At 41.8% G+C, this 12,452-nt stretch overlaps 1 protein-coding gene across 2 annotated transcripts in view; it reads right to left on the minus strand.

Annotated features, from left to right (window-relative positions):
• The window catches only part of NCALD (neurocalcin delta), a 58,606-nt gene that overhangs the window by 12,868 nt on the left and 33,286 nt on the right, over positions 1-12,452 (minus strand). For both annotated transcript variants that reach the window (XR_003529964.1, XM_027657004.1), the window contains exon 2: positions 4,376-4,772. Coding sequence is in view for 1 of the 2 variants with exons in the window: in XM_027657004.1 (XP_027512805.1) it covers positions 4,376-4,753 (378 nt within the window). In the remaining variant the exon portion in view is untranslated. The remainder of the gene's footprint in view (positions 1-4,375; positions 4,773-12,452) is intronic.

The raw sequence follows: 12,452 nt of genomic DNA on the forward strand, positions 1-12,452 counted from the left end.
AATAAAAGCCAGTTAAAGCTGATTAGGAATCTTGAGACTTGCCCCATATTAATTCAGTGCAGCTACACAGAGCTTTTTATTTTATGTTTGAAAGAGCAAGCTCTGAAAGGAAGTAGGTTTCATGCAATAATTACGTGGAGTTGGGCTGTACTAACCCTGAGCTGGGACCTGGGACTGAAAGGCTGCAGGAACTCCATCCCACATGGAATGTGACTCCTCAGCTTCCCAGCACCTGGGCTGAAAACCACCAGTGGCACTCAACAGGAAAAAGTTTGGAGGTTGCTGTATATCAGCAGCCTCCTGAGTCAGGGCAGCTTTCTCAGGTGAACTTCTGTCAGGAGCGCTCCTTACAGCTCCCTGGCACCCCTGAATGCCACCAAGAAGTTGTGCCTCCAGAACCTTGTGTACATCACTGGAGCAAGCACAGGTTCAAGCTTCATCTGCTGCCCTGCTGAACTCTGCCCTTTGATTTTCCAGCTGCATGTGGATGAGCAGCAGTGGGTGATTTAGTGCAAATCTCATCCCCTTTGCCTATACACACCGGTTTTGCTCCCAGTCGCTGGCTGCCACTGCTGCACTCAGGCCAGGAGCCTTGGTGAGGGCTGCATTTCCCTGTGTACTTGGCAAACTGTCAAAAACCTCCTTATGGTGATGGCAGCAATGACAATATGAATTTTCAGTCGATCCTTTTTACTCTGTTGAAATAAATTTTGATAGCTAAAAGTCTCATGAGGTGAATAATCAGCCCGAAAAAAATTGCTTTCCTCTCAATCTCATGGAGATTTTTGGCACTGTCTTTACAAAGCCATATTAGCTTCTGCTTCTTCCCATACCAGCTTCTGTTTCTTCCTGGCTTGCAAATAAGCTAGCCTAGCAAGTGAAACGTGTGTGCTCTGTTTTTATTAAACTGAAAGTGTTATTCTTGTCTCTCTGCTCAGTATTCTTAAGATGGCTTTTGACTCCATACAGTGAAAAAATGTATCCTTAGAAAAAGGTTTCCATCTCTTATTTGAACTCTTATTTTAAGAGACTGTAGCCAAATATGTCCTGTTTCAGCAAGGGGAACAAACACAAATCTTCTAGCTGGTTTGCAGCTATTTTTGAGTAGACTGGGTTATTTAGATTATAGGTAAACATACGGGAGACATGAAAAGCCTGAGACATGAATTTAAGAGGAACTGTGGCAAGGTCTGTCAAGAGGGCAGGCTATGAAGCATCTTCCCACAGTACTTTGCAGATGTGCTGTGCCTGGTAAGTGTATCATGGACCTTCTTTCTCTAGGCTCTACTACCATCAACCCACCACTAAAGTCCTTCAAGTTATATAAACCTCCAAACTGTGCAGTTGGCTTCTCATGGGTCTCTAGGCAGGGCTTTTTGGAGGGATGTTCCTGGGCAGGTGTGGTGAGTCAGCACTGGGCTATGCCTACATGGTTAACAGCACTATGGTAAATGGAGTTTAAAGGAATGCAGGTGCTTTGCTATGCAGCACATCACTTTGCAAAGAAAACAGGCTTCAAAGAGCTGTTATGGACCATTCACGTTCATCTCCTTGACAGCTGAACAGTCACCAGGGCTCCTGTGGGGCATCTTAAACAGCAGTTCTGCTGTTTCAGTGCTGCTGCTGCTACCACTGTTACCTCAAGCTCCTTATTGCAACACTGAGCAAGAGTGCAATGCCTGCATTGCATTAGATTAGGCCAGACCAATGGAAGGGAAATGCAAAGAACCTTCAGCATAACAGTGAAAATCACTGAGAGAGGGCTTTCAAAGCACAAAAAAAGCAGACTGAAAAAGAAGAAAAGTGTGCCTTGCCCCTATATTATTTAAGATACAGTAATCCCACAGTAACAGGGACAGTATTTTTCTGTGAAACTAAGACTTTTAGACTGATAGTGTTTTTTTTAACATTCATTTTGGTGTAATGTCTTATGCAAAAATCCAATGAAAACATAATCCTGCTCTATCGATATGCAAATTTATGCCAGATAAGGGATTTGTAATAGGTTCCTTTGAGACATATATCAGAGTTACAACAGAGTTCTGGTTTTCACTATCAGATTGTGACAGCTGAAGGCCCCCAGGAAGACATGTGATACACAATCCTGTCATTCCATATTAAAAAATAATCATCTTTCATAAATGAAAGTGATAGTTGTTTGTTGGCTTTTTGTATCTAATCACTCTACATCAAAGGAACCTCTCAACAAAGCAAGAAAATATGCTAATCTACTTCAGTTTCAGATATCAGCTGAACACCGCTCCAGAGACTATACAACAAATCCCACCCCACTGGGAGGAGCTGTGAGTGACCAGTGCAATACAGGGAGATCAATGCATCCAAAAAAACTTGAAAGAAGAGAACAGGGTCAGATCTACAAGCATACTGCCTCATAGGAAGCTCCATCACAGAAAGGGCAGCTTTCCTGACTGGAAAACTGCTGATATTCCATGGTATTCCATGGTAACTGTTGCTCAGGCTTATTAGGCTATTCACTTCCATAACTGCTTTTTGTGTGATCCCTCAAAATGAGGTGACATTATATGAGACAAAGCATCATGTGGTTGAGTTTCAGGTTCAATCTGAAAGGAGGAGAGAGCCAAACCTCCCAAGAAGTGCAGTGGAAGGTCTGGAGTGCCAAGCTGAGGGCTGTGTGCAGCCAAAGTGCTGCTTGGGGTTGGATACACACATCAATAGAATGTTGCCCTACGCTGACCCCTAGGCTGCAATTTTGTTTGATGGCTGTAAAGGACACCGTTACGATTTGGTACCGATATGAATATGAAGAGAAGGCAGAGTATTTCAGCCTCTAAACATACTGGCAAGCAGATCTGGGATAACTGGAAAAAGCTGCCGGCTTTGCCTGTTCTTGTTTGGCTCACTACAGAAAATCCGGCCACTGATGTCTTCATTAAATTTGACACAAACAAATTTGTGGCCTTGTTGTCCCTGTTCATAAATCCAGTGGCCTGGGGGGTTTGTGCTGCCTCTCAGCTCAGTGCCTTCCCGGGCTCCTTGACAGCAGGAGGGGTCCTGCAGCACCCAGGGTGTCTCCTCCTCCTGAGGAGCAGGCGGTCACTTGGGTTTGGCGCTTTGTGTTTGCTATGTGCTATGTTAGTTCTTTTTGGGATTCTTTTTGCTTTCTCATGAGGAGAAATACAGCTAGAAAAACAATAATTGACAGGCTGTTTATCCTGCCTGGGGGAGAGGAAGATTTGTAAGGAACAGAGAATCTTCTAATGCAAATATTCCATGGGGTTTGTCATGGCACAGAGACAGGGGGGTCTCAGTTCTGCTCCTCAGCACAGACACAGGAGCATCAAACAGACTAAGTGAAAGACAACACAGCACCCCCAGGTTTGCAGCTGAGCTTTGTATCTGGTCTTGCTGAAGCAGCACAAGTGCTGCTATTGGCCACTCTTTGGAGAACGTGAGAAGAGCCCTGATAGACAGGAGTACCACCAGGCTGACTCCCTACATGCAGCTTGGCATCACAGCCAGAAATTTGTGTGCATTCCTTTCCCTTGATTTCCAGTACAAATATAAGTCTGAATAATACAGCACATTGTTAGCACATCAAAATTTCCACGGAAAGGATTTTGATAACAGCCTTTTTTTTTTTTTTTTTAACAGTGCTGCATTATACAGATTCAAGCTGTGTAAATACACAACAATATCAAAAATGTTTAAAATGTTTCAGTAGAGTGATGTGCCTCAAGGGCAAAAACATGTTAGAGAAAGCCAAAGTGAGATCGGACTCCTACTAACACCACAAGAAAACACAACCAAAGGGGCTGCGTGTGGATTCATCACCTACCCAGATAAGATTTATCTATACTGGCAACTTAATAGGAAGACAGCTAGTATGATTCTGAATACACAGACCTCACTGGAATTAGGCAGATAGACACCTTTAAAATATGGGAGCTGGTTCTTCATAATAACATGAAGTAAACATCAGTAACAAATCAAAGGACATTTGTTTCTTATTGTGGAGGAAGTCTGCCTTCCTTAAAAGTACGTTGCCTGGTTGTTCTAATATACCTACTTTGTTCAACTGTAATTAATCATAATTAATTGATGGTGATTTCCCAGAGGAGAGAATTACATTTATCAGCAGGTTAGTTGCTGTGCTCCAGCCCAACAGAAATGCCTATGCAGCTTGTTGCTCAGGAAAAACTTGCAGTGGATATCAAATGCTGTAATTCGAATTGTGACACAATCTTTGCCAAATGAAATAGCATTTTATATCCAAGCAGCTATACAAGATCATAAAGCAATGCTGCTATTTTTTAATTCTGTGTCTCATTGCAACATTGCTTCCCAATTTGCTGGGAAGGAGGGAGGTAAAGGGGTGCCTCTGAGCAGCACATACCTGCACGATTTCCAGCATCTCTGACTTACTGATGTAGCCATTCCCATCGAGGTCGTACATACTGAATGCCCACTTCAGCTTCTGCTCCAGTTTACCTCTCGAAGTTACACTCAAGGCTATGATGAATTCTCTGAAATCTATTGTTCCGTCTCCATTGGCGTCAAAAGTGCGGAATACATGCTCCGCAAACTTAGAAGCGTCCCCATAAGGGAAAAAGTTTCCATATATTTTTTTAAACTCCTCCATAGATAAATGACCACTTGGACAGTCTCTCAAAAAGCCTTTGTACCACTCCTGGATCTCATGTTCTGTAAAGTCTGTACTTTCTAGCAAATCTTGCATGACTTCAGGACGTAGCTTGCTGTTTTGCTTTCCCATATTGGAGTTAAAATATTACCTGCAGAGCAAAAACAAATGCATATGAATTATTATTAATACTGACTAGCTTGGAGGCTGTAGAAAAACAGTTTTCTGATGTTTCTGAGTTTTCTGATGACAGTTCACTCTTGGGAATCAATTGACACTTTGGACAATGTCTACCACTATATATATATATACTCTGAAAAATCACCAAGCCTAATCTACATGTTGATTACACAGTCTTGACAGTCTGGAGAACTGTGATTACACTGATTTTTTGCCATCCTACTTTGACGTTGAAAGCATGAGGTAAGCAATGGATGTTGCAAGGTACAGCTGACCAGTAGCTGGGTGTTGCAGCACACCCTCCATCCCAATCACCCAACTGTGTCGAGGACCTGGAATAATGAGATACATTTTTGTACCTCTGGTGGAAACCAGGCAGGTACAAAGGGCTATATTCCCTTGGTCTTGCTTCAAAATGGGATCAAAGTGCAACTGCAGTGTATGCTGAAACCAGGAGCTCCAAAGCCCTTCTAGATATATCTTTGTAGTCAAAATCAAACAGAGCAACCCAGAAATTGCTTCTGTTATTTGGTATGGACCAATTCCCACTTTACTTCAAAATGAAGATAAAATCTGAAGAGATTTTATCAGTGGTGGATTCCCCTACCTCAAAGTATTTTTGTGTTTTTAAATTTTCCTTGTAACCAAAAATTGGATGTATTACTACGTAATAGTAAACCAGGTGGTCATAGCTGTTTGAAAAAGACTCTAAAAAAAAAAAAAAAAAGGAAGAAGAAAAAGTACCCAGACAACAAAATTGTAAATTCGTTTCCCTTAAATCAACCATTGAGAAGTATTTATTGGATACAGGCTCTGTCAAATCATCTTAATTATATTTCATTTAAGGTAAGTTGCTACATATCACATTGTACAGCAGATTTACTAATGACTAATGTCTTTGCGTTTTAAGTTTTGGAGCTGGAGTATGTTGACTTCAAATGGCAACATCAGTTTTACTGGAAGCTTACCATTATACCTGATTTGTGGGAAGCCATTCTCTATTGACAGAAACCTGCTTGAGAATTTGTCATGCAAGTGACAGTCACAACTGAGATCTGATATACGGATAACTTAAGCAGAATTGTAAAATAATTTAAACAGGACTTTCACACTGTTGTCAGAATGAAGTCTCTGGGCCAGAAATGTATTTATGAGCAATGACTGGAGAGGCTGATGATCATTCAATAATATGTCCTTTCTAAACAAAGGTATCACTTTTAAAAATCGAAGAAGAATAAAGTATCGATACATGTCACAGGCAGCTACTGAGAAATGTACCAGCATTTGAACCTAATCTACTATTTGGCACTGGGCAGATGAAATTGAGGCTAATTTTTTTCTGTGATGAGAAGCTCCCCTTCTCCTGAAGGAATTTGAACTCTCCAAAGCAGCTAGAGGGCTGTATTTCCTGTGTTCTTGGACCAGAATGACCAAAAAGCTTTATTTCTCAAGGGGAAAAATATGGGATCCATCCTAGATCTACCTGTGCCTCCACAGGTTCCACTGATGGCTGTCTGGTAACTAGATATCTAGTCTGGGAACTAGATGTCCTGTCTAAACTCATTGCCTACACACTGCATGGAGGATGGGCTCCCCTGTTTACAGAGAGGAGGTTGGAAAGGGTGAAGAGTCCTGCCTGATGGGAGCTTCTTCATCTCCTCACCATTTCAGGTCAGGAGATAACCTGGGTGACTTCCTTGATTCAAACAATATCTTTTCCTCCAAAGTGGCTCCAAAACACTTGAAAAGTAGAAGATACCACCTCAAAGGTAATTTTTTCTACTGCCTTTCCTCCTTTTATCCTGATCAAAACACACCACTGTACAGTTTTTAAGTAATCCAAGCTCTTAATGTCCTGAAAATAGCATATAAGTCCCTGTTTTATAGGCCCACTCCAACAGCTGCTGAGGCAGCTGAAGTTTGCGTGGCCTTCTGCGGGTGTTGGACGGGGCCCACAATAAACAACCTGGGAATTAGCTGAGCGAACAGATTACATTAAGGCAGCCAGAGGGCTTCATGTCAGGCAAAACAAAATACTATCACACTCTGCCAGTGGGATGGAAAAGCAAGTGGACAAGTGAGGTGGCTAGGGCTTAGTTTAGAGTGACATCAGTTTAACACAAAAACCCCCAGTATAATCCCCAGAGTAGCTGGCAGCTGCCCACAGCCCCAGTCAGCAGCTCTTCTGCAGCCTCAAGGGCAGTACAATTTCCAGACCACTAGAGCAGGGAGGGAAGACTCCTGACAAAGGTGTAAGTCAGCAGTGGTAGGAGTGAGCTGGCATTAACCATATAATTCCCTCCTGCTTTTTAATGATTCAAACATTTGAAAATGGAAAACTCGACCTGCACATTTCCAGTCCAGAGTCTTCTCAAAAATAAAATAGTGAGGTAAGGTGCAGGCAGTGTTCTTCAAGAGGTAGCAAAAAAATATTTCAGTCCAAAAAATAATGCCTTTATAGCCACACAAGGTTGTAGGTGCAGTATATTTTTACCAAATAATAAAAAATACAGAAGAGAAGGCGGCACTGCCTTGCAGAACATCACAACCAGAAAAATGTGTGTTCTCCAGGCAGAAAAGGACAGCTAACAACACGTGACTTGCCATCCAGGATTGAAATCCACAGCCACTGTGATGCCAGGTGACGCAGACAAAACCAGGAGCATTATTTATGAGTCCACTTGTGATGAATTTATATTGTGTTCTTTGCCCTTGTTCCTTATTAATAGGTGGTATTCTAGGAACTGTCAAAATGGAATTTATCATGTCCATTCTATCAACAACAGATCTAAATTCTTTTGCAGTCCAAGTACAGAAAATCCTTGAAGACACTTGAAGATCTTTATAATCGCTTCATAGACTGCTGCCTGACTCTTCAGGATAGATTAGATTATGGGCAGAATGCAGTGAGCTAAGAGAATGTCAGCTAACAATAACAGCAATAAATGCACAGAATGAAATAAAATTGAACCTGATTTTAGGCATTTTTTCCCACTTTTCCACCTGTGTAGATCTATCAAATTTATAATGTAGGACTAGGTGTTAAAAATACAACAAGTAAATAGTGAACAGCAATGACAACGGCAAAGTAAAATATTGACAGTACTGAGAAATGGATGTTGTAGGTATAAAAAAATGGCAAATTAAGCATTTAATAATTATGTTTAACTCCATTTCTACAATTTCTTCATCTGATACAACAGTGTTAGATATAATATGAATGACTTCCTAGATATAACAATATATTAAAATATTAAGGTCCTAATTCTTAAGGCAATATTATTTAGTAAAAAGAATGTAACATGTTTATGGCTTGAAGAGTTGATACCACTTTAGCCAATAACTACATAAGATCAGTAACTAAAGCATAACTGCTATGCAGTTGCTATGGAAAGAATCCCTGTTCACTGATTATCGTAGGTAATGTCATAGGCAACGCTCCTTAAAGGAAATATTTAGAGCTTTTTTTATTTAGGTCTAGATGAGGTGTTTTTAAGATGAGACTGAAGACAGAGCTGTTGGACAGACAACAGGCCTGTGACAATTCAGCATAAGTAGCCAGTGACACTGCACCGACTGGCTTTCCCTGCAGGGGAGTATGTTTTGTGCAGGCAGGACAGTGATGCTGTTAGAGCCTTCTCCTCAAACTGGAAGGACTGACTGGACAGAAAGGCAATGAACACCTCTTCCATCATGTGTCTCTTTGTCAGCAGCTTGCTACTGCTCACAGAGTTGTTACCTCAATCTGAAACCCCAGGGTAAGACAAACGTATTGTCTGCTTAAGCAACATCCTCACAGGAGCTGTGGAAGCTGCAGCAGCCACAAGCACACAGCTCTTGAATTGCTGCATGAACGCAATGCAAGAATCTAAACATATTTCCTTAAAAGAAATAATTTTTTTTTTTGTTGAAGGTTTGCTATAATAAGCAACTTCTGGGAACACATTTCTAACAGTGCTTTTGCCCTTGAAACTTGACAACCATAATATAAAGAAAACACTATGTATTCTTTTTCTTAATCGAGCTCAGTCTGCTAAAGACAAGAAGACATCTTAATTTTCATTTAGGCTTAAATCTGAGGGGAAGTCCACTGCTGAGAAAAAGTATAATGAGAAAAGGGCTTTTGTTCAGAGAAGCCTTACTCTAAAATTGGAAAATTTAGGCTATTGGGTACTTCATAGCTAAGAGGGTACAAAGCACCTGAAAGGTGTAATAATCAGCTTGAAGACAAGTCCTGCCTGATCTATTTCCAGTGGGAATAGTAAGGTGAATCACACCACAGACTTGGGTACAGATACCAACTCTGTAAAAGTGAAAGCAGAAAACTTTTCAGAAATAAGCAATGAAACTTCCTTTTTGTGACTTTGTCTTCAGAAACTACTCTTTTGTGGTTTCTAACACACACAATTTGACCTGTTTCCAAGAAATAATCTGCTTATGGGTGCAATGCTGTCTCTAATATTTCTAACATATAATTTGAGCATTTCCCTGAGATTAGCAATCGTGGGATTTCAATCTTTGCCAAGCAGCTGTACAAGTTCCTGATGATTGCTGGAATGAACTAAAGGCCAAGCAGGACAACAGCATCAATCTGACCCAGCTCTGCTACCTGGCAGTGGTGAGAGAACAGCACTCCAGCATGAGTCAGTCCCTCGTGGCAATGTCTAATGACTTGACTACGGTACAAGTGCGACTCTCCATCACCATCACCGCTGTGTTTTTTCCTCCAGAGTAATGGTTGATTGTTACTGAAAACCTGGATGTCTGACAAGTGGACTCAGACACATCATCTACTTCTCAAGCTGCCTACACATCTGCATGCAGCAGGGATCTCACCTTCTTTCATGTCCTACCCAGCAGCAGTCATCTCCTGTCACTGTCTACCAGCTTCCCAGCACAGCATACAGGGCTCCTGCCAAGTTAAATTGTCCTGTCACCACTTTCTGTCACTCCTACCAGTTCTTTCTCTGCCTGTCACTGTGCAACTCCACTCCGTCACAAGCTCAAAGAAGGGGTGCTGCTATGTCCTGGTTGAGCAAACCTTGGGTTGACCCTTACCCTGCAATAAGTGGGAAGATGTCAGAGGAGACTGCAGTGCGTCTCAGAGCACAGGACTTTCCCTGGGGATGTGTCCCCAGGGATTCCAGGCCAAAATTTTGCTCTGTTATCAACACTTCACAGCATCAGAACTACGTTCTTCCTTCTCCTCTGCCAGCTGCTATCATTGCTTGGTAGAGCTTCAGATACCAAATATCAGTTCACCAATTATAGCATGTGGCAGTGTATTCAAATTCTGTTGTTATCTATGATCCAGTGTACGCACACTTCCAAATGCATCTCTTGTTCATCTATGTCCCTGCCCTTACAAAATAGGAGAAGTTATGTGCATTTACAAAAGTCAAGGCCTCGGTGAACACATTCTGGCATAAAAGCCAAATTTCTTTCATAAGGTCAGTTATTCCTTTGGGCTGTAATACTGTTAACTGCTGTACAAGCTATGTAATAAGATAGTTCAAAGCAACAGCTATCTCAAATGATACATTCTCTTTCCATCTGCATATGCTCTTTCCCTGTGGCTGGAACAATGATGTTGCCATGGTCTGGTCCTGAACGCAAACCCAACAGTAAATGTGGGCAAAGCACTGTCTGTCATCATTGAGCTCTTCAGCAAGACTCAGGTGATCAAGGCAGGGACGTGTTTGGTGATCTCTAATGTGCTCCAGCACCAGGAAACTCTGTGACCATTCCCTGAGCTCCTGAAGAGCAGGCTGGCAGAGCGCTCTTCTTTTGCATTGTTCTTGTTTGGCCCTTCTGGTGCTCACAACTTCAGAGCCACCTCCAACACTGCTTTGCACTGTCCCTTTGGAAATTCCAGTGCCAGTGCAGGATCCCAATAGTGGAACATAGTGCTTTTGGCCACAGCATAGTGCTTTTTGATTACAGCAGCAGCGCTGGGAAGAATAACTTCTCCAGTTTTAGCTTCCTGTCTAAGTCCTACCCAATCAAGAGATTTTTTTTTTTTATTCTCCATTCCACAGAAAACTACCCCACAAGCTCTTGGAAGCAGCCACTTTGTTTCCTTCTGGCCATTTCTGGTTTGTTTTCACACGTTCATCTGAGTAACCAGTGTGGAGATGCTTGCCAAGAAAGGCTTTTGCTTAATTTTTTTTTAACAGCATCTTGGAACACATTTTTGAAAGAAAACCAAACTTATTAAAAATCACAGAGGGACTTAGCAAAAAAATAAATATATGCAGAATAAAATTTTGAGCCTTGCCACCCTCCATTTATCTGTTTATATTGGCAAACAGCAAACACGGGATGAAATTCATGAGCCAGATTCATTAAAAAAATCTGACATTCTCTTATTAATATTCAGAAGGAGCAGCAGTAAACAGATTTGCAGTGCAGTATAACAAGTACCCAAATACTTCTGGCTAAAACTGTAGCTGACATCAAAGAACAGGAATGAAGACTAATGCAGAAATTAAGATGAAAAAAACCAAGGAAAAGGTGTGGATGGGATCATTTATGCTTTATTTATCAACAGAAGGAACAGGGGACACATGTGCCATCTGGTTGCCCATTGGTACTTCATAACCTGTTCATCACAATAAATTTCACTCATTTTGTATTAGGATCTTAGTCTGATTCCAGGATTCTGATGTTTTCACTGCTATTCCCGTTTTGTTTAGTGACACCTTCCTGCTCCTCCAGCCCCCTTACTGGGGATCTTTTCTCCACCAAAGGTAGCCCTAATCGCTCCTTTAACAGTATTTATTCTGTGCTTTCCTGCTACCTCTGGAGAAATTCAAGACCAGAATTAAAAGCAAAACCTTTACAGCTCTGTGTTTTGGTTGAGGTGGGCAGTGCAAGTAGGAGAAGCAGGAGCAGCTGCGTGGAGTTCATGTGTTTTAAACTTGGAGGCGCTTATGGATATTGAACATCAAAAGCCCAGGCTCTTCTCCCCCTACATTTGCTCTGGCAGAGAAATGCTACAGCTGTTCCACATTGTCTCCTATTCCTCTTCATCGTAATTCCTTTGTGCAGTTTAGCAATGAGGGCTGATGCAAGGGTGAAGGAGGGGGAAGCAGCAGAAAGGCAATGCCCCATCAATAAATGCTACCACACTACTACCGTGGTCTTCAGCATCAGTGACTTAACTAGATAACAGCCTAGTGCTTATCACGTTACTCTCAGCAAAGCCCACAGTCTCAGCTGGAACTGTTTTGAAACCAATAAGCAGAGTTTCAGCCTCGTGCAGTGAAAGGGTTGATGCCTTCACACCCCCTCACTTCTGCATCACCTTCAGCATCATTGGGGCTTCCAGAAAAGGTCTCTGTTTCCTGTAAGGCTGAGTGTGTGCTAGGAAAAGAATGACTAGGCATGAGTATTTCTAGTATTGGAAACTGGGGAAAAGAGCATGTTACATGCATTTGTAGAGTGTGGCACATTGTGCAGTGACTCCTCTCACATTCATGGTTAGTAACTCTTTCCATCTTAAAGCCCTACATTTAGGGCTCAGAGACTGTTTGTGAAGCTGCTCCTGAATGAACTTTGGTGCACATCTATCCGTCAAAGAGGAGTGTCTGTATTTGCTCATGTGACGGAGTCTGTTCGCTCCACCTCCACTCATCAGATTTTGATTGCA

The sequence above is a fragment of the Corapipo altera genome, unplaced genomic scaffold (genome assembly GCF_003945725.1).
Source record: "Corapipo altera isolate COAL_440 unplaced genomic scaffold, ASM394572v1 52b, whole genome shotgun sequence".
Classification (NCBI taxonomy): Eukaryota; Metazoa; Chordata; class Aves; order Passeriformes; family Pipridae; genus Corapipo; species Corapipo altera.